This window comes from Anopheles maculipalpis, chromosome 3RL (genome assembly GCF_943734695.1).
Source record: "Anopheles maculipalpis chromosome 3RL, idAnoMacuDA_375_x, whole genome shotgun sequence".
In the NCBI taxonomy this organism is placed as follows: Eukaryota; Metazoa; Arthropoda; class Insecta; order Diptera; family Culicidae; genus Anopheles; species Anopheles maculipalpis.
In genome coordinates this window covers 27,633,045-27,655,229 of record NC_064872.1, presented here as the reverse complement: position 1 = coordinate 27,655,229, position 22,185 = coordinate 27,633,045, and the positions used below count along the sequence as shown (strand labels likewise).

The 22,185-nt window shown below is 44.0% G+C and overlaps 3 protein-coding genes and 2 pseudogenes across 3 annotated transcripts; 2 read left to right on the top strand and 3 right to left on the bottom strand.

The window, feature by feature from the left end:
- The first annotated feature begins 1,681 nt into the window (after positions 1–1,681).
- On the top strand, positions 1,682–20,706 carry LOC126560519 (uncharacterized). Its single transcript, XM_050216477.1, has 8 exons — positions 1,682–1,687; positions 1,748–2,240; positions 4,785–5,185; positions 9,792–10,156; positions 13,540–13,755; positions 16,101–16,332; positions 17,270–17,675; positions 20,198–20,706. The coding sequence occupies exons 1-8, from the start codon at positions 1,682–1,684 to the stop codon at positions 20,704–20,706; spliced, it is 2,628 nt and encodes an 875-aa protein (XP_050072434.1).
- LOC126565367 (uncharacterized) lies at positions 3,761–4,502 on the bottom strand (annotated as a pseudogene).
- On the top strand, positions 13,101–13,759 carry LOC126565460 (adult cuticle protein 1-like). Its single transcript, XM_050222642.1, has 2 exons — positions 13,101–13,199; positions 13,277–13,759. Exons 1-2 carry the CDS (start codon positions 13,101–13,103, stop codon positions 13,757–13,759), a joined length of 582 nt encoding a protein of 193 aa, XP_050078599.1.
- Positions 19,175–20,266, bottom strand: LOC126565365 (uncharacterized; annotated as a pseudogene).
- A 681-nt stretch (positions 20,707–21,387) lies between the features above and the next one.
- Positions 21,388–21,952, bottom strand: LOC126560517 (adult cuticle protein 1-like). The gene is made up of 2 exons (XM_050216476.1): positions 21,947–21,952; positions 21,388–21,869 (listed from the first exon to the last, which is right to left on the bottom strand). The coding sequence occupies exons 1-2, from the start codon at positions 21,950–21,952 to the stop codon at positions 21,408–21,410; spliced, it is 468 nt and encodes a 155-aa protein (XP_050072433.1). The 3' UTR covers positions 21,388–21,407.
- Between the last annotated feature and the right edge of the window lie 233 nt (positions 21,953–22,185).

Here is a 22,185-nt window from a genome sequence, read left to right as displayed (position 1 = left end):
ATTGTTTGACGTACAATTCAACAAAACAGAGTATTAAACCCTAGGAGCGGCCTGGTGGTATAGGCGACAGCGGCGCCGGTCTTCAAACGGCAGGACCGAGGTTTAATTCTCATCCGGACCCGTCCCGCCGTAGTGAGGACTGGCTATACAACTACGTGGTATCGGAGAGTCTAGTAAGCCATTTGATGGCCGGCGGGACCTTATGGTCGCTAAGCCAAGAAGGAGAAGAAAAAAAAGAAAAGAAGAGGAGTATTAAACTCTCAAAATAACCATATATTGGTGTAAAGCTAGCTACAAAAACAAGACAACTTTGTAACTTTCCATGCCACGATGAAACAAATTACTTTGATATTTTATGGATACGTTAATTATGTTTCACAAAAACTGTACTACACACACGTATTGTGAATTCATGTAAAGGAATTATGTATTTTCTATGTTTCGTTTTTCAAGGGAACATTACTGCAAACATTTTGATAAAATGAAGAATAAAGACAGTATTAGTTTCAGTGTGATTTGGTTGCTAAAATCGTCTATTTATTTACACTTCCATTTCCTGTAGTTCATTATCATATTCATTTACGCCACAATCGACTTCTGATTGGCCAGATGTCCTGGGAGAGGAGCCACATGGACAGCTCCTGGGTTAGCAGCAACGTACTTCGCAGCATGAGCCTGGACTGGGAGGTAGTTGTTATATCCGTAGCCGTATCCGTGGCCAAGACCGTATCCGTGCTCCACACCGTATCCTCCATACAGATCCAGAGTGTTGACGTTGGCCTGAACCACAGTAGGAGCGACCTTTGCGCCGTACTATCCTCCGTACAGACCCAGAGGACTAACTAACTTCAGTGTGTTGACGTTGGCCTGGACCACAGTAGGAGCGACCTTTGCGCCGTAGTATCCTCCATACAGACCGTTGCTGTAGACAGAGTATGGAAGAGCGTCCGAGTACGGGTAGGACAGTCCATGACCCAGCACCGAGGAGTATCCCAGTCCAGCGAGTCCAGAGTAATGACCAAGACCGTCATAACCGTTCAGGCCGTACAGTCCTGAGTTGTAGGAGTACGGTAGAACCGATTGCACTGCTGGCAGATATGATCCGTTGGAGACAGCGGCCAGAGCCAGGACGGCAATTGCGATGAATTCCTTTTAGAAATTCGGATGACGTTAAAACTTTATTAAACTAGATTTTTCATCTTAAATTACCTTCATTGTGCTGTTTGATTGTTGTGTGCTTTTAGCCCGGTACTGGATAACTGTTAACCCATCCTTTTGGGCTCACTTCTTTTATACTTCTACTGTTTTGGTGCGATGTTTTCTGATCAATGACTTCAATTCAACGCTAGCCATAGTAGCAGGAAAAACTTTTACCTTTCATAAAAATCAGTGGTTATATGCCTATCACATTTTCAAGGAACATTTGACATCATTTAGTCAAGGTTGAACACACTTCACAAGACGAAGAAACAAAAAGAGAGGTGAAGTTGATTGGCTTAATTGGCAAACACAAGGACCAAAAACTTTTTCACCGCTAAGAAATTTAATTGAAGATGTCGTAAAAGAATTTCAACTTAAAGCATTTTGGTATAAAAATCGCAAACACGAAACTCGAAGTATCAGTTCACAACGCTCATCTGTTGCGTTTAGACAATCAAATAGATAACTCACTAGAACAAGAATGAAGGTAAATATAAGTAGAAGTAAGGTAAACAAAACAAATACTAAACGTTTCCAATCTACTCAGGTATTCATCGCGATCGCCGTCCTGGCTCTGGCCGCTGTCTCCAACGGAACATACCTGCCAGCAGTGCAATCGGTTCTACCGTACTCCTACAACTCAGGACTGTACGGCCTGAACGGTTATGACGGTCTTGGTCATTACTCTGGACTCGCTGGACTAGGATACTCCTCGGTGCTGAGTCATGGACTGTCCTACCCGTACTCGGCTTCTCTTCCGTACTCTGACTACAGCAACGGTCTGTATGGAGGATACTACGGCGCAAAGTTCGCTCCTACTGTGGTCCAGGCCAACGTCAACACACTGAAGTCGGTTAGTCCTCTGGGCCTGTACGGAGGATACTACGGCGCAAAGGTCGCTCCAACTGTGGTCCAGGCCAACGTCAACACACTGAAGTCGCTTAGTCCTCTGGGCCTGTACGGAGGATACTACGGCGCAAAGGTCGCTCCTACTGTTGTTCAGGCCAACGTCAACACTCTGGGTCTGTATGGAGGATACGGTGTGGAGCACGGATACGGTGTCGGTCACGGATACGGCTACGGATATAACAACTACCTCCCAGTCCAGGCTCATGCTGCGAAGTACGTTGCTGCCAACCCGGGAGCCGTCCATGTGGCTCCTCTCCCAGGACATCTAGTCAACCAGAAGTCGATTGTTGCGTAAATGAATGTGATAATGAACTACAGGAAATGGAAGTGTAAATAAAAAGACGATTTTAGCAGCCAAATCACACTGAAAATAATACTGTCTTTATTCTTCATTTTATCAAAATGTTTGCAGTAATGTTCCCTTGAAAATCTAAACATAGAAAATACATAATTTCTATTCATTTATTCACAGCACGTTTGTGTGAGACATAATTTTTGTACCCATAATATATCCTAGTCATTTGTTACATCGTGGCAAGGAAAGCTTCAAAAGTGTCTTTTTTTTATAACAAGCCTTATGACAAGTTTAGATATTTTAATGATTTCAAGCTCCATCTTGTTAAATTGTACGTCAAAGAATCGTTGTACAACCTATTATTTTTCAGTCGTTTTCAAGTGCGCCTAACCAAAAAATCACAAACAAGAATCGTTATTTTGCCGGATCGTTCAATCCATGTTACTGAGCTTTAATTGCAATAATAAATTAAGTTTACAGAGTTCCTGGTGCTGGTTCAATGTTTAACGACTTCTGGTTCACGGCATGTCCAGCCAGAGGAGCCTCATGGATAGCACCTCGGTTGGCGGCCACATAACGAGCTTCCTTCTGGACCTGAGCGTAGACAGTCGGGACGGCCTGGACGTAGTTGCCATGGTCGTAGGCGTAGGCAGTCGGGGCAGCATAAGCAACAGGAGCAGCCTGGACAACAGTGCTTTGGGCAGCATAAGAGATGGGAGAAGCAGCATAGGTAGCAACCGGAGCAGCATAGGTGGCCACTGGAGCAGCATAGGCAGCGACCGGCGCGACACTGGCGTGGCTGGCGTAGGTAACGGCCGGGGCAGAGTAAGCGGTGACGTACTTCGGAGCCACGTTCTGCTGGACCACGGTGGTCGATGGAACGCTGTACACGGTTGGGACGGCGTATCCGGCTTGGGCGGTGGCGACCAAAGCGACCATGACTACAGCTGCGATGCACTGTGGATGGACAGGAAGAATTGAACGGTTAGTTGGGATTGATTCGCTTTCAAAGGCTGGCGAAATCCTTCAATTACCTTCATGATTGCTGGATGGAGGTTTGGGATTGATGCTGATATGCGATCGAGTCGAAGATCGTTCTAGTTCTGAATGATTCGAGTGCAGAGATGTCTTTTTATACCAACAGCAGCAGTGGACGATCGCGAATCTAATCCCAAGTGAATGGTCAAACTAGACCAACAACAAAAAATGCAATCACCAAAAAGCAACGGACACACTTCTCCAAAATACACGACGAACGATCAGACAAAAAGAACGAGGAAACATGGCTTGAGTTAACATTCATATGTCATAGATCGGAGTCGGAGCCGGTTTATTAAAACAATATTATTTACACATTTACAACACATATTTGGCAACTGGAGCGGCCGACAGGTACTTGTTGTATCCCAGTCCGTAACTGCCATAGTTCCACAGACCATTATCTACGACTTTGGTAGCGACGAATGGGGCAACTAGCTTGTTGTATCCGAGACCGTATCCGCTGGAAAGCACCGGAGACACCAGCTTGTTGTATCCCAGTCCATAGCTGTTATCAACGACCTTGGTGGCGACGACTGGTGCGACCAGCTTACTGTATCCTAGTCCGTAGCTGTTATCAACGACCTTGGTGTATCCCAGTCCGTAGCTGTTATCGACGACCTTAGTAGCCAGCACCGGAGCTACCGACGGATATTCGACCACATTCTTCACGGCCGGATAGGAACTGTAATACGATGGGTAGGAGTACTTGTCCACAGCTGCTGGCAGACCGTACCCGTACGAAGAGCCCACGACTACCTTGGAGAGAGGAAGTCCATAGCCATATCCCTGGTAGGACAAATCGTCACCGTATGGCTGGTAAGATGCCTCAGATGCAGCGACGAACGCTACAGCCATGATTGCAATGAAGAACTAGAAAGCACGAGACGATCGTTAGAACACTGTAGACCAAATAGAAATGAATTTCCCAAGGAGCTCACCTTCATGTTGGTTGATGTAGTGTTAGAAACGTTGTGTTAATACTGATGCCACTAGCATCGATGGTCGCATCTTTTATAACGCCACATACCGGAAGAGTAAAACGAAAGGAAAACTCCATCAGCAAGGTCGCAATTTGGGGCGGAAAACGTGTCACTGTGATTTCGTTATAAAAGCAGACGATAGTTGGGTCAAACGATCACAGTTCACTTGCAACGTTTTCGCGATCGAATCCAATCGAATCAGAGCACTCAACTGTAAACATGAAGGTGAGTTTTGATAGAGCATTTGTTGTGTTTATTGATTACGATAACCAGGGAATGTATTTGTTCTTTTGTCTAGGGATTCATCGCGATCGCCGTCCTGGCTCTAGCCGCTGTCTCCAACGGAACATACCTGCCAGCAGTGCAATCGGTTCTACCGTACTCCTACAACTCAGGACTGTACGGCCTGAACGGTTATGACGGTCTTGGTCATTACTCTGGACTCGCTGGACTGGGATACTCCTCGGTGCTGGGTCATGGACTGTCCTACCCGTATTCGACCTCTCTTCCGTACTCTGCCTACAACAACGGTCTGTATGGAGGATACTACGGCGCAAAGGTCGCTCCTACTGTGGTCCAGGCCAACGTCAACACACTGAAGTCGGTTAGTCCTCTGGGCCTGTACGGAGGATACTACGGCGCAAAGGTCGCTCCTACTGTGGTTCAGGGCAACGTCAACACTCTGGGTCTGTATGGAGGATACGGTGTGGAGCACGGATACGGTCTTGGTCACGTTGCTGCCAACCCGGGAGCCGTGCATGTGGCTCCTCTCCCAGGACATCTGGTCAATCAGAAATAGATTGTGGCATAATTTGTAATATATAGCTACTGATTTGGAATGTACAATTTTTCATTATAAATAATCTTTCGCTTTTACTATTTTTGGAAAGTAATGAAAAGGATTGTTTTAGATTTTGACATTTTCTTTTCTTTTGATATAATAATTTCATTTTTAAAACAATCCGGTGAAGTGCCTTTATTCTTGATAATATATAAATAACAGTACTTAAAATATTGGTTGTTTTGGATTTGTTCTAATTAATTTTTAATAATTATGTTTCTTTCAATTTAGTTTAAGCAATATTTTTATGAAATTCTTTCACACAATAAGGAATATATTGTGTAAATATTTTGTGTAAACAAATATTATTCGAATTCAAATAAAGTCACTCATAAATATATCATTTGTAAAAGCATAAACATTTTCTTAAACTACCATCTTTCATGTTTCTTTGCCGTTTCACACATTAAACCTTTCAACCAAATATCTTTACCTGTAATAAACGAGCCCTCATTCGTCTAAAAAGATCTCGCCTTTTTTCGTCTCGTCAAACACACCTACCAGTCGTCTTTTCGATGAAGCAAGAGAACGCAAACGAGTTTATGCCCTGATTCCGTTACAATCCGGAAGGGTTTCGAGGGTCTTGACCACAACAGCTTGCCTCCCAACACCGGTATCGGTTACGCACCGTTACGCACTCTTCAACTATCGAGAGCGAGAGTTCCAAATTTCAAGATCAATGCCAACCGTGTAGACTCTGGAACCGGTTTTTCATTCGTTCAATGCAGTTTCATTGGGTTCCGTACAAAACGCAACCAGTCGACAACAACGGCGAATGAGACGACAAATTGCAGTACACTATAACTATAAGTCACGAAAAGTAGAGCTACTAACCGAACGTTACTATAATGGTGCAACGGTTATATTAGTTTGCTAAAGATGCCGATGTCCTTGGGCAGTTCGTTCAAGGCGGTTACTGACATAACAGAAAGCAGAAACTTAATTGCACGTACGGTAGAAACCGACGCCCAACCGTGCTTAAGATGGTGGAGCATAAAGGGTACAGATTTTGCTGATCGACAGCAAAGTGCAATGTCATGGTGGCTTGTAATTGCTGGAACTGGTTCGGATGTAAACTTCTGCGATCATAATTCGATGGATACTTCGTACTCGTGTAAAATTTATGTCAAAAACTCGTTTTATTGAGGTAGCAACAGATCGACAGATTCTTCACAACTCACTTACAGAGTGCCGGGAGCGGAAGCCAAGTTCAGCGATTGCTGGTTGACGCTGTGTCCAGGCAGAGGAGCCTCATGGACAGCACCGCGGGTAGCGGCCAGATAGCGAGCTTCGTGCTGGACTGGGGCAGCGTACACGGTGGCCTGCGGCACCGCGTAGCTCACAGCTGGGACGGCATGGACAGCGGTACTAGCGTAGGATACGGCCGGGACGGCATAGCTGTGGGCGGCGGCCACATATGGCGAGGCAACGTATGGTGCAGCGTAACCGGAAACGACGTATTTCGGGACGACGTTCTGCTGAACGACCGTGGTCTGCGGGACAGAGTAGGCCAGCGGGACGGCGTACGACGCGATGGCACTTCCTTCGGCGGCAACGGCCAGAGCGACAATGACTGCAACAACGATACACTGCAAAGGGAACAATCGATTAACTTCCAGGTCCTTACATCACAGTTACTTCGGCAGAAATCATTACCTTCATGATTGTAGATACGGGTTTGGGGTTTTGTAGTAAAACTGAAGGTTGCTTCTGAACTAAGCTGAACTCAACCAACGTATGATACTGTCAGGACTTCTGGATCGAGCCTTTTATACTACTCATAACTCAAGAACTAAATCAGTCCCAACCTCACCTTCATCTCCCTAAAATCCGAACCAAAACCGCCCAATATCGTTTCGGGGTGGGGAATGGTGTCTTAAGCTTTACCGATCAGTTCCTTCGCGTCGATTCCTTTGTCTGCATGCCTTTCCTTACGATCCGTGGTTCCATTCACGTTTCCATTCAACCGGAGCTGCGTGCGTATCGCACATTCCTTTCGGATATTGAGCGCGTACGCGATTGTAGTACGCAAACTTTGAACCATATAGACACACACACTTTAAACACACGCAGCACAGCATTGTGTCTGGCGTGGCACAGCATTTTGACACCAGGATGTGGGGAATGACTTTCGATAATTAGGATAGTGGATCTGGTCGAATAGTGCTCTTGGTCAGCTACCCAAACGGATGTTGCGATAACGATCGATTCTAGTGGTCTAGCCTTCGATTTGGACACGCGATAATGCGGACTTTATCTACTGGGGATCCATGCCGTTTTGTTGTTTGAGTTATAAACGCTGAAACGGTTTGTTTCGTATTTTAGTTTTAATTCAGTTTGCTTATTATTTCCGTGTGTTCAGATACATTTTCATTCTATTTGCTTCGAAATTTGTTACAACTAAAAATCACTATTTTTTCTTAGCAGACAATGTTAAAATAATCTTTGTAGGACAACGATCGTTCTTCTTCTTCTGGATTTTACGATCACGCCGACCATCGAATGTATTATTTGTCTTGTTAATACTATGTAGTTGGAAAGCTACCCCATTTTTTGAAACTCCCAAGCGTACTGCAAAATAAAGCCGTTCATCAGGACCCAGCCAGCCGTGGAATTCCACATTAGAAAACTGACAAATAAAACATCCATCTTCTCCGTCTAAACAATAGCCATTCAACTAGCAACCATCGAATCGCTAGGGATCGATCGAACGTCATTTTTACCGACAGTGCCTGGCTACCCTGGAACACGGCTTCTCCAAAGACTCTCGCATCATGCTCCTAGACTCCATCCCCGAATCATCGACAAAAGGTTTTTACTGGATTCGGGGTCATTCTTCCTGCCGAAACAATCCGCGATACCCCCTGGCATAACTTAGAACTTAGCGTTAAATGGGGCTCCATCAAGCTAAACATAGGAAGGTCCCGATACCAGCCATAATCAACTGGTCCTATCCCACTTTTGAATAGGACCCACGCGCCTGACCCACTCCTACATCCTCGAAAAATCCTGTTCTTCGCTCTCCAACTAATGCGGCATTTCGTCACATCCTCCCCAATTGTCAAGACTACAAGCACACCAAGCCACCTGCCAACTAGAAACATATTTTGCTACAATCCTATCACCGGAAAAATAGCATCAGAAACGGGTTATTCGTTTTTTATACATCACCAGCTTACATAAGCAGTTAACACATGCGGCTTTGAACAAACGGCATCGCATCATATCAGGCCATGACCTGGGAAAGTTCTGGTTAGAAAAGATGAAAATCGTTAGCGAGGCAAATTGCGAACTTTGGAAGGTGCCAAAAACAGCCCCTAGGACTATCTTTCGAAGCATTGGAAGGATGAAGATGGAAAGTGTGTTAAGGAAATAGTAAGCTTTGAAAAAAGGAACAAGATAGAATTCTAAAAAAGGCAAACAACTGACCCAGCCGTAAGCGATCATCGAGCGAGAAAATAAGCCGCCGATATGACTCTTAGAAGTTGAAAGGCAAAATAGAGTGAGGTAAGCCTCTGAATATGAACGGGTGAGCGAAGCCTCGCCGGCCATAGGAGGATACAATCCACACTCGAATAAGAAGAAGAAGAACAACAACAACAACAAACAGCAAAGAGCCGTCATCTTGGAAGTGAATAAAAAAATACATTTATTACTTGAATTGACCAACATTTAACCAAATTGAAACAAAAAAAAACTACATAATTCTACAATGCCGTTGCTCTCGATTTGTTATAGAAGTTTCTAAAAGAAAAAAAGCTGAAATAATCCAAACCCCTGAGCCAAATCTAACGTAATGTGAACTTAGCGCGATGTCGTTTTACAACAAATATTCTTTAATAAGGCCAAGCTCCAATAAATCACACTTCGAGTTAATAATTTGCATTTGAAAACTTTTCATAAACTCTTTTCACTTATCGATATGAATTAATTATTAATTATCACATGTTCTTAGTAAATCCTCTATGAGAGAAATAAGAGAAAACTGACCATCATGGATTGAATTCACGGACATCGGCATCGACAAATGCACCTTTGCGTGCATCTTCGGTTTCAATTTACTACCACCCATGCCCGTAGCACCTTAAAATGGTTGACATTTTTACCACCGTTGTTCAATTGTTCCCCTTTAGACGGTGATTTCCGGCTTTGCTGCACTATTGGGCGCACAAACCTCACCTTTCGCGGTGATCGACTGGAAGGTGGGAGGTGAAAAAGTTTCTTTTCAGGCCTTTCAGAACTGAACGCCGGCCCGTGTGCGTACGCCTCGAGGTCATTGGCCAAAAGGGGGCAATACGCGATCGCGGTTGATTGAGCCAAAGAATCGGGTCGTTATAAAAAGCCACCGGACTGCGTACGAACTGTATCAGAACCATCTGAGCATTCAGAGCAACAGTCAACACAACGCTTGCAAATCCTCCAAACCAACAATCATGAAGGTAAACACAACAATGCTGCTCCTTCTTCTACTGCCGAAGAGTCCGTTTTAATAATCGAGGGTTGTTTATATGCTTTGCTTTTGCAGTGCATCGCAGCTGTAGTCATGATGGCCGTCGCCGTTGCCGTCCAGGGATCGTCCGTTACCTACTGGGGCAATGGAGCAGCCCTGCAGCATTTGGCGCCAGTTACGGTCGGAAGCTGGGTACAGGATAATTCTTACGCCAGAATTGTATCACCATGGAACTACGCTTACCAGGCCCCTGTCGCTCACGTTGCCGCTGCTCCAGTTGCCTACGTCGAACCGTACGCTTACCAGCCAGCCGTTGCCGTTGTCGCCCAGAAGGAGGCTCGCTATCTGGCCGCTAACCGTGGTGCGGTGCATGAGGCTCCCCTGCCCGGCCACACCGTCAACCAGCAGTCGCTCAACCTGGAGCCCGCACCCGGAACTCTGTAAATTAAACGCTCGGCGTACGGGAGGAATTGTCAAATGCTGCAAATAAAAGCTCGTTGTGATATTGTACAGTAAATCATGGTGTTTTTTTTTATTTTATTTTTTTTTTTAATTATCTTCAAATTTTTTTAAAGCACGACATTATTTCAGACACTCGTTTCCGTCTTTGAGTTTTTTTTTAATTGTTTTTAATCTGTGCTTTGACTAAAAAAACATAATCGAAGCAATTTGCAACTACCGAAGCTGGAGACTTCAACGTAACAAGCAACGAACTTTTGTAGAAAAAAGTATTGTCATAATTCTGACTTTTCGAAGGGCATTTAGTAGAACCTTATACATATGAATAGAATAGAACAATAACAATAATTCTTCGTTTAAAAACTCTGTATTGTTCATTAGTACGTCCCTAAAAAGAATTCACTCATGAACTTTGGTTCCCCATACAACAAGAAAGAATAGACCGATTAAAGATCATTCCACGAAAATTAATATATATCCCTTACCGGAATAGATATTCAATTTGTGGACACAGAAGAATGACGACACAGTACATCACAAGACTACAATTGAGACCATTCACACCCGGTCTTAGCTCCTAGTAGATCATTAAGAGGCAGTCAACGAGCAACACCAGATTTTCGAAAAAGAACATTTTTATGACAAATGTTAGACTCGTATACCGCTTTAGAATTCGAAACTGATTTCCATCTGACGACTATTTTTTATTCATTACCGCCGTCAATAGCGCTCGTGATGATTAATCTATACAAACATAATGATAAGGCATTTCCTCCTTATTATTTGCCTTATCCCAGGCATACTCGGTTGACATGTGATGACTAATCAACTTAAAAATAGTTTAATAAAACTCTTTTGACGATTATTCCATGTTCCTTGTTACTGTTTATTGATTTATGTTAACATTAAATCATTGTGTTCTTATGTACAGGTTTAGGTTTCCTGAGCAATAATAATCCTTGTTAATGATCATCAAAACGAGGTATTTATGCTTCGTGGAGCTAAAAAAGTACTAAACCCAAATTTAATTTTAAGGTTCTTTGGTGGATTGTCGTGTAATTGTTGCACAAAAGCAGCACAAACCTAAAAATCAATAATACAATAATCCGCTGGTGAAGCGACAACGCCGCCGGTCTTCACACGGTGGTGAGGACTGACTATCCAACAACGTGATATCCTTAAGTCTAGTAAATGATATGATGGCCAGCGTGACCTAGTAGTTCTTAAAACCAAGAAAAAGAACACGATTTATGAAGTGTTAGTGACAAAGAGTAGTTTTATATCTTAAAACGTAGAAAACCTATAAAATATTCCATTTTTTCTACTAATACCTTAATCATAGACGTTAATTCAAATCAGAAAACCTAAGTGAGAGGTACCGTAATCATCCAGAGACATGATTAATGGTTTGTAATTTAGAATCTAAAGGATTTCCATTTAAATAATTTAAAGTAAAGGACGATAATATTTACAATAAGTATTTATGATTTCATTTAAGATCTTCGTCTCCAGTGGAGAACCTCGAGAGAACTTGGTATCCCATTTCTGGCTTTCCTAGACTACCGTATAGCCAAAATTCGATAGAATTGCGTAGAAAAAAAATGTAGAAAAGAGTTAGAAAAAAAGTTAGTGAAACACCTGTCTTATTAAATTTATTTCTAGAGCAGTAACAGGCACCAGTGTACATTTTATAAATAAATTGATAATTTTAAACTGAATCTTCTTCAACCGACCATAAAACTAGCTATCAACATACTTTCCCATTTTATCATTTACTTTTTATCTTTTTTAAAATTTGAAGAAAAAAAACTTTATCAACTATTCGACCTTGCTAGAGCCTTGACTCTAAACTCTAATTATTTTCTCCATGCTTTTGTGCGTGCCAAGGTCACAACGAATCGGTCACGAATTTTTGCACAGTCATTTAGGCGTAAATTTCGAACCTATCGGAATAGTTTTAACACTCTTATGGCAGGAAATTATACAACACATCCTGCCATTACCAATATTACATAAATCAACGCTAATAAGCTGTTCTTTATTTAATGCAAAAAATTTTTACACCTCACGGGCACGTCAACTTAATATGATTAGTTAATCGTCACGATTAAAAGTTAATACCTCAAAACATTGCAATCGCAAAGACAACGCAGCACCGGCTAAGAATCGTCCTGGTCGATCCTGTTTCAGGAATGCCAAACAAAGCAACTGGCAGATTGTTTGATTTTTAGCAAATGGCATGTAAAGTGCAGGTTCCACACCCACCCTCCCATCCACCAACGTCTTTCCTGAGCAAATTCGCGTGTTATCAAATACCGCTGGGTATTAGCTGGGCGACTTGATTAAATTCTTGAACGACGCCATCCGGTCCGTCCACTTCGATGTGTTACGGTTGCTTTACTTTTAATTTCGTTGGTGTTTTTTTTTTGTGTTTGTGTTGCTGTTTTGTTGTTATTGCTGCTTCCAACGTACGATAATTTGTTTTAGCATGCCTCTCATGGTAACCGAAAACTAGTACAGGTTGTACCGGTTTCGTATTACATTCCCTTTTTTTACTCGCGTTGATTTTGATCGCTGGAGTTCTTCAGGAAGTGGTCATGTTTGCCAACTCCCGGCATGCGAGCTTCAAATGATTTGACCAAAGAAGAAACTTAGCCAGAGTCGAAAACGAAAACCGACAAAATAAAAAAAAGCAATCCATGTGCTCAACCGCCCAGAACGCCACGATGTGTGTAGCGTAATCCTCTTTTTCGTAGTAATCTTTCTTGCCTGACTTTTCCTTTCACTGGTTCCGGAGGCGTTGGCTAGCAGAGGAGGTGGTTGAAGATTCTGTGTTTTTTTTTTGTTTGCGACTGTTTCGGACTCCGATCGATCAAACTAACCCCACAGTGTCCATTTGATGAACGTCTCATATAAATAGTGCCCATGCTCCTAGTCGATGGCATATCAAAACCGTTCTCAGAACAACTCACATCTATTCCTCCAAACGGAACCACCAAACAATCCACAAATAGCATCATGAAGGTGAGTTACACTAGAACGCTGAGAATTCTAAGAAGCAACACGTCCTAACATTCCGGAATGCTTTTCATCTTCTCCAGTGCATTGCAGCTGTAGTCATGGTCGCTTTGGTCGCCACCGCCCAAGCCGGATACGCCGTCCCAACCGTATACAGCGTTCCATCGACCACCGTGGTCCAGCAGAACGTTGTGCCCAAGTATGTCACCGCTTACTCTGCCCCGGCTGTTACCTACGCCAGCCACGCCAGTGTCGCTCCGGTCGCCGCCTATGCTGCTCCAGTGGCCACCTATGCTGCTCCGGTTGCTACCTATGCTGCTTCTCCCATCTCTTATGCTGCCCAAAGCACTGTTGTCCAGGCTGCTCCTGTTGCCTATGCTGCTCCGACTGCCTACGCCTACGACCACGGCAACTACGTCCAGGCCGTCCCGACTGTCTACGCTCAGGTCCAGAAGGAAGCTCGTTATGTGGCCGCCAACCGTGGCGCTGTCCATGAGGCTCCTCTGCCCGGACATGCCATCAACCAGAAGTCGTTCAACGTTGAGCCAGCACCCGGAACTCTGTAAATATGTAAATACTCAGTATTGTTGGGGAATGTGAGAATGGTTTGAAATAAATTGGATTGTTGCAAGGATTAATCCTCGATTGTGTAAGGGTGTGCTTTAAATGAAACAGGAGAAGCAATTGGCTACAACAATTTTGCTGTGAATGTTTATATATTCGAACTTTGGAACAAGAGAAAACATTTGCATTAAAATATTAGTTACGGTAACTCTTATGTGTGTTTGTACAGCATCAACGCTTAAAGTACAATGAATCAGCGTTAAAAAGTGTCCAAGCTACTTCGAATGTTTGGTACGTGACTATGAGCCTGAGCCTCAAAATGTAGCTGAATCTTCAAATTCGAATCTTGTCCTAAGAAAATCGCATTCATTTACAGCAAGTCTTGTAAGACATTCCTTTTTGTGTCTTGAAATTTATTTTGTAGGTGATAGAGATGCTTTTCTTATTCACTTAACGACCTGCTAGGTCACCGGCCGGCCATCCAATGGCTGATTAGACTTACTGATACCACATAGTTGAATAGTCAGTCCTCACTACTGAGAAAATGGTCCGAATAGGATTTGAACCACGACCCAAATGTAGCTTCTTCCAACGGACTGTATCATATTATAAATTAGATATATTAGAACCTATTGGAATGATTCAGTCTATCTCATTAGACGATCTTCATTGTTATCTATCATATATCGAGTGAAATCTCTCTAAGATGCACACTGACGGAATTTCCATCATAGGAAAGTTTCCAGATTAGAGAGACATGGAGTATGGAAGGGACGGTCAAAAATGTTCATTTTAGAGAAACTTTCCAACTTAGGGTGGTAACAGAGATATTTCACTGCATCTTACTATTTTAGCATTATTTAATTTTGTAACAAAAACTAACTATCGATTCTTAGCTTAAAATTTCTGGACTGTCAGTTTATATGAGAAGAGTGAAAAAGTGTTCAAATACCATCGTCTGAATGTCTGAATCTTTAAACTCACCTTTTTTTAATTCTGGATCTCCTGCATTACATCACAAACAGCTTAGATTCTGCAATGCTCCACAACGAGTTCCATTTTGTAATCGCTTTTATAATATTAAACCATAAATTGTGCTTATTACTTGTACTCGTTTATCGACATCATCTGGAAACACAATCAAATTACTTCATCTTCAAATTACTTCCTCAGAGGTAAGTTTGCAACGAAGAGGGTGATCGTTGCAAACTTACCTCTTCCGCGGTGCAAACTTAAGTTCGTAACAATTAAGGCTGCGCGTTGGTACGGCTAATTGGATTACAAAAGCGTCTCCATTGCCTTAATATCGGACCATTTTTCATCGCCAATCAGTTCGGGTGTTGCTAAAGATCGCTTTCAATCGATCAGCGAGCCCCCAGCATACCGGAAAGTGGTAACTTCTGGAACCGGTCGCTCCGTACCGGGTTCTATTTTTTAACCCGAGGCACACGGACAGCCACAATACGGCAGACGGATACCAACTGTCGCAGGCCGAGGCGTGGTTGATCTTTCGCATCCCCACCATACAATAGTGTGTCTATTCGAAAGAACATTGGTGTAGCAAAGAAGAACAGAAAACGGTGTATCAATTAATGCTGCGTAAAGTTATGGCAGCTTCAAGTGACCATTTACGAAAACGCAAATAAATAGAACGAATACAGTCACGCTCAAATAAATCGATCACACAATAACAATCTCAAGGTCAGGGCGCGAGCCGGCGTTCCTCGGGTGGGTCGCGGTTTTGTGGTTAACATGATCTTTCTTTCGTATCCCTTTTAATGTCTGCTTCTCTTGGTGACGCTACAACGAACCATTTCCTGCTTTGGCATCACCATCTGGTGGACTGTTACAGCGAGGCGTCGTAAAGCAACATATTTAGGCGTAAAGGAACGAACTTCGGATTTAATTATTACTTACATTTCGAAGTCTTTACGGTTCTCTGCCAGCGAGCTCAAGGGTTTAAGGTTTCTTTACTTCCAAATTTCATTTTAATGCAGACAGGCCTAACGATCGGATGATGTTCCTGTTGGTATATGCTAAAACTCCTCATCATTATAATACTTCATCCAGCTGCTTTTTAAACCAGCTGCATAAAGGCATGTATTCAAGAGACAGTCCAAATATTCTGCCCACATCAAGCAAGACAGGAATTATTATGTGATCTCGATTCTACACACCAACGAACACATTTTCCGCATTTCAATCAACCCCTAATTATGGCAGCACAACTGGTTCTAACCGGTATGAAGCTTTGTGACGAAGCGAGCCTCCCAAAATAAAACCGGTATCGAAGCAAGGCATACTTTTAAAAGGTGTGTACAGATACTCGTCGTTTATTGGTAGTTTAGGCTACGATCGATTTTTGATTAACGATGTGACCTGGAAGGGGCGCCACATGAACTGCTCCCGGGTTGGCAGCAACATACTTCGCAGTATGAGCCTGGACTGGGAGGTAGTTGTTGTATCCGTAGCCGTATCCGTGACCAAGACCGTATCCGTGCTCTACACCGTATCCTCCATACAGATCCAGAGTGTTGACGTTGGCCTGAACCACAGTAGGAGCGACCTTGGCCCGGTAGTATCCTCCGTACAGACCCAGAGGACTAACCGACTTCAGTGTGTTGACGTTAGCCTGGACCACAGTTGGAGCGACCTTGGCGCCGTAGTATCCTCCATACAGACCGTTGTTGTAGGCAGAGTACGGAAGAGAGGCCGAGTACGGGTAGGACAGTCCATGATCCAGCACCGAGGAGTATCCCAGTCCAGTAAGTCCAGAGTAATGATCAAGACTGTTATAACCGTTCAGGCCGTACAGTCCTGAGTTGTAGGAGTACGGTAGAACCGATTGCACTGCTGGCAGGTATGTTCCGTTGGAGACAGCGGCCAGAGCCAGGACGGCAATTGCGATGAATCCCTTTTAGAAAATCGGATGAGGTTAAAATTTTATTAAACTAGATTTTTCGTCTTAAATTACCTTCATTGTGCTGTTTGATTGTTGTGTGCTTTTAGCCCGGTACTGGATAACTGTTAACCCATCCTTTTGGGCTCGCTTCTTTTATACTTCTACTGTTTTGGTGCGATGTTTTCTGATCAATGACTTCAATTCAACGCTAGCCATAGTAGCAGGAAAAACTTTTACCTTTCATAAAAATTTCTGGTTATATGCCTATCACATTTTCAAGGAACATTTGACATCATTTAGTCAAGGTTGAACACACTTCACAAGACAAAGAAACAAAGAGAGAGGTGAAGTTGATTGGCTTAATTGGCAAACACATGAACCAAAAAATTTTTCATCGCTAAAAAATTTAATTGAAGATGTCGTAAAAGAATTTCAACTTAAAGCAATTTGGTATAAAAATCGCAAACACGAAACTCGAAGTCACAGTTCACAACGCTCATCTGTTGCGTTTAGACAATCAAATAGATAACTCACTAGAACAAGAATGAAGGTAAATATAAGTAGAAGTAAGGTAAACAAAACAAATACGAAACGTTTCCAATCTACTCAGGTATTCATCGCGATCGCCGTCCTGGCTCTGGCTGCTGTCTCCAATGGATCATACCTGCCAGCAGTGCAGTCGGTTCTACCGTACTCCTACAACTCAGGACTGTACGGCCTGAACGGTTATAACAGTCTTGATCATTACTCTGGACTTACTGGACTGGGATACTCCTCGGTGCTGGATCATGGACTGTCCTACCCGTACTCGGCCTCTCTTCCGTACTCTGCCTACAACAACGGTCTGTATGGAGGATACTACGGCGCCAAGGTCGCTCCAACTGTGGTCCAGGCTAACGTCAACACACTGAAGTCGGTTAGTCCTCTGGGTCTGTACGGAGGATACTACCGGGCCAAGGTCGCTCCTACTGTGGTTCAGGCCAACGTCAACACTCTGGGTCTGTATGGAGGATACGGTGTGGAGCACGGATACGGTGTCGGTCACGGATACGGCTACGGATACAACTACCTCCCAGCCCAGGCTCATACTGCGAAGTACGTTGCTGCAAACCCGGGAGCCGTCCATGTGGCTCCTCTCCCAGGACATCTAGTCAACCAGAAGTCGATTGTGGCGTAAATGAATATGATAATTATCAATGGGACATGCAAGTGTATATAATAAAAGACGATTTTAGCAGCCAAATTGCTCTGCAAATAATACTGTCTTTATTCTTCATTTTATCAAAATGTTTGCAGTAATGTTCCCTTGAAAATCCAAACATAGAAAATACATAATTTCTATTCATAAATTCACAGCACGTTAGTGTGAGACATAATTTTTGTACCCATAATATATCCTAGTCATTTGTTACATCGTGGCAAGGAAAGCTACAAAAGTGTCTTGTTTTTATAACAAGCCTTATGACAAGTTTAGATATTTTAATGATTTCAAGCTCCATCTTGTTAAATTGTACGTCAAAGAATCGTTGTACAACTTATTATTTTTCATTGGTTTTCAAGTGCGCCTAACCAAAAAAAAATACAAACAAGATTCGTTGTTTTCTGGATCGTTCAATCCATGTTACTGAGCTTTAATTGCAATAATAAATTAAGTTTACAGAGTTCCTGGTGCTGGTTCAATGTTCAACGACTTCTGGTTCACTGCATGTCCAGCCAGAGGAGCCTCATGGATAGCACCTCGGTTGGCGGCCACATAACGAGCTTCCTTCTGGACCTGAGCGTAGACAGTCGGGACGGCCTGGACGTAGTTACCATGGTCGTAGCCGTAGGCAGTCGGGGCAGCATAAGCAACAGGAGCAGCCTGGACAACAGTGCTTTGGGCAGCATAAGAGATGGGAGAAGCAGCATAGGTAGCAACCGGAGCAGCATAGGCAGCGACCGGAGCGACACTGGCGTGGCTGGCGTAGGTAACGGCCGGGGCAGAGTAAGCGGTGACGTACTTCGGAGCCACGTTCTGCTGGACCACGGTGGTCGATGGAACGCTGTACACGGTTGGGACGGCGTATCCGGCTTGGGCGGTGGCGACCAAAGCGACCATGACTACAGCTGCGATGCACTGTGGATGGACAGGAAGAATTGAACGATTAGTTGGGATTGATTCGCTTTCAAAGGCTGGCGAAATCCTTCAATTACCTTCATGATTGCTGGATGGAGGTTTGGGATTGATGCTGATATGCGATCGAGTCGAAGATCGTTCTAATTCTGATTGATTCGAGTGCAGAGATGTCTTTTTATACCAACAGCAGCAGTGGACGATCACGAATCTAATCCCAAGTGAATGGCCAAACTAGACCAACAACAAAAAATGCAATCACCAAAAAGCAACGGACACACTTCTCCAAAATGCACGACGAACGATCAGACAAAGAGAACGAGGAAACAAGGCTTGAGTTAACATTCATACGTCATAGATCGGAGTCGCAGCCGGTTTATTAAAACAATATTATTTACACATTTACAACACATATTTAGCAACTGGAGCGGCCGACAGGTACTTGTTGTATCCCAGTCCGTAACTGCCATAGTTCCACAGACCATTATCGACGACTTCGGTAGCGACGACTGGGGCAACTAGCTTGTTGTATCCGAGACCGTATCCGCTGGAAAGCACCGGAGACACCAGCTTGTTGTATCCCAGTCCATAGCTGTTATCAACGACCTTGGTGGTGACGACTGGTGCGACCAGCTTGTTGTATCCTAGTCCGTAGCTGTTATCGACGACCTTGGTGTATCCCAGTCCGTAGCTGTTATCGACGACCTTAGTAGCCAGCACCGGAGCAGCCGACGGATATTCGACCACATTCTTCACTGCTGGATAGGAACTGTAATACGATGGGTAGGAGTACTTGTCCACAGCTGCTGGCAGACCGTACCCGTACGAAGAGCCAACGACTACCTTGGAGAGAGGAAGTCCATAGCCATATCCCTGGTAGGACAAATCGTCACCGTATGGCAGGTAAGATGCCTCAGATGCAACGACGAACGCTACAGCCATGATTGCAGTGAATAACTAGAAAGCACGAGACGATCGTTAGAACACAGTTGACCAAATCGAAATGAATTTTCGAATGAGCTCACCTTCATGTTGGTTGATGTAGTGTTAGAATCGTTGTGCGAATACTGATGTCACTAACATCGATGGTCGCATCTTTTATAACGCCACATACCGGAAGAGTAAAACGAAAGGAAAACTCCATTCGCAAGGTCGTAATTTGGGGCGGAAAACGTGTCACTTTGGTTTCGTTATAAAAGCAGACGATAGTTGGGTCAAACAATCACAGTTCACTTGCAACGTTTTCGCGATTGAATCCAATCAATCGGAGCACTCAACTGTAAACATGAAGGTGAGTTTTGATAGAGCATTTGTTGTGTTTATTGATACCGATAACCAGGGAATGGATTTGTTCTTTTGTCCAGGGATTCATCGCGATCGCCGTCCTAGCTCTGGCCGCTGTCTCCAACGGAACATACCTGCCAGCAGTGCAATCGGTTCTACCGTACTCCTACAACTCAGGACTGTACGGCCTGAACGGTTATGACGGTCTTGGTCATTACTCTGGACTTACTGGACTGGGATACTCCTCGGTGCTGGATCATGGACTGTCCTACCCGTACTCGGCCTCTCTTCCGTACTCTGCCTACAACAACGGTCTGTATGGAGGATACTACGGCGCCAAGGTCGCTCCAACTGTGGTCCAGGCTAACGTCAACACACTGAAGTCGGTTAGTCCTCTGGGTCTGTACGGAGAATACTACGGCGCAAAGGTCGCTCCTACTGTGGTTCAGGCCAACGTCAACACTCTGGATCTGTATGGAGGATACGGTGTAGAGCACGGATACGGTCTTGGTCACGGATACGGCTACGGATACAACAACTACCTCCCAGTTCAGGCTCATACTGCGAAGTACGTTGCTGCCAACCCGGGAGCCGTCCATGTGGCTCCTCTCCCAGGACATCTGGTCAACCAGAAGTCGATTGTGGCGTAAATGAATGTGATAATGAACTACAGGAAATGGAAGTGTAAATAAATAGACGATTTTAGCGGCCAAATCACACTGAAAATAATACTGTCTTTATTCTTCATTTTATCAAAATGTTTGCGGTTATGCTCCCTTGAAAAACAAAACATCGAAAATACATAATTCCTTTACATGAATTCTCAATACGTGTGTGTGTAGTACAGTTTTTGTGAAACATAATTAATGTATCCCTAAAATATCCAAGTAATTTGTTTCATCGTGGCATGGAAAGTTACAAAGTTGTCTTGTTTTTGTAACTAGCTTTACACCAATATATGATTATTTTGAGGGTTTAATACTCCTCTTCTTTTTCTCCTTCTTGGCTTAGCGACCATAAGGTCCCGCCGGCCATCAAATGGCTTACTAAACTCTCCGATACCACGTAGTTGTATAGTCAGTCCTCACAACGGCGGGACAGGTCCGGATGAGAATTAAACCTCGGTCCTGCCGTTTGAAGACCGGCGCCGCTGTCGCCTATACCACCAGGCCACTCCTATGGTTTAATACTCTGTTTTGTTGAATTGTACGTCAAACAATCGGTACAATACATATTATTTTTGAGAGATTTTCCAGTTCCTCTTTCATAAATAAAACCACCAACAAGATTCGTTGTTTTCTGGATCGTTCAATCCATGTTACTGAGCTTTTATTGCGATAATAAGTTAAGTTTACAGAGTTCCTGGTGCTGGTTCAATGTTCAACGACTTCTGGTTCACGGCATGTCCAGCCAGAGGAGCCTCATGGATAGCACCTCGGTTGGCGGCCACATAACGAGCTTCCTTCTGGACCTGAGCGTAGACAGTCGGGACGGCCTGGACGTAGTTACCATGGTCGTAGGCGTAGGCAGTCGGGGCAGCATAAGCAACAGGAGCAGCCTGGACAACAGTGCTTTGGGCAGCATAAGAGATAGGAGAAGCAGCATAGGTGGCAACCGGAGCAGCATAGGCAGCGACCGGAGCGACACTGGCGTGGCTGGCGTAGGTAACGGCCGGGGCAGAGTAAGCGGTGACGTACTTCGGAGCCACGTTCTGCTGGACCACGGTGGTCGATGGAACGCTGTACACGGTTGGGACGGCGTATCCGGCTTGGGCGGTGGCGACCAAAGCGACCATGACTACAGCTGCGATGCACTGTGGATGGACAGGAAGAATTGAACGATTAGTTGGGATTGATTCGCTTTCAAAGGCTGGAGAAATCCTTCAATTACCTTCATGATTGCTGGATGGAGGTTTGGGATTGATGCTGATATGCGATCGAGTCGAAGATCGTTCTAACTCTGATTGATTCGAGTGCAGAGATGTCTTTTTATACAAACAGCAGCAGTGGACGATCGCGAATCTAATCCCAAGTGAATGGCCAAACTAGACCAACAACAAAAAATGCAATCACCAAAAAGCAACGGACACACTTCTCCAAAATGCACGACGAACGATCAGACAAAGAGAA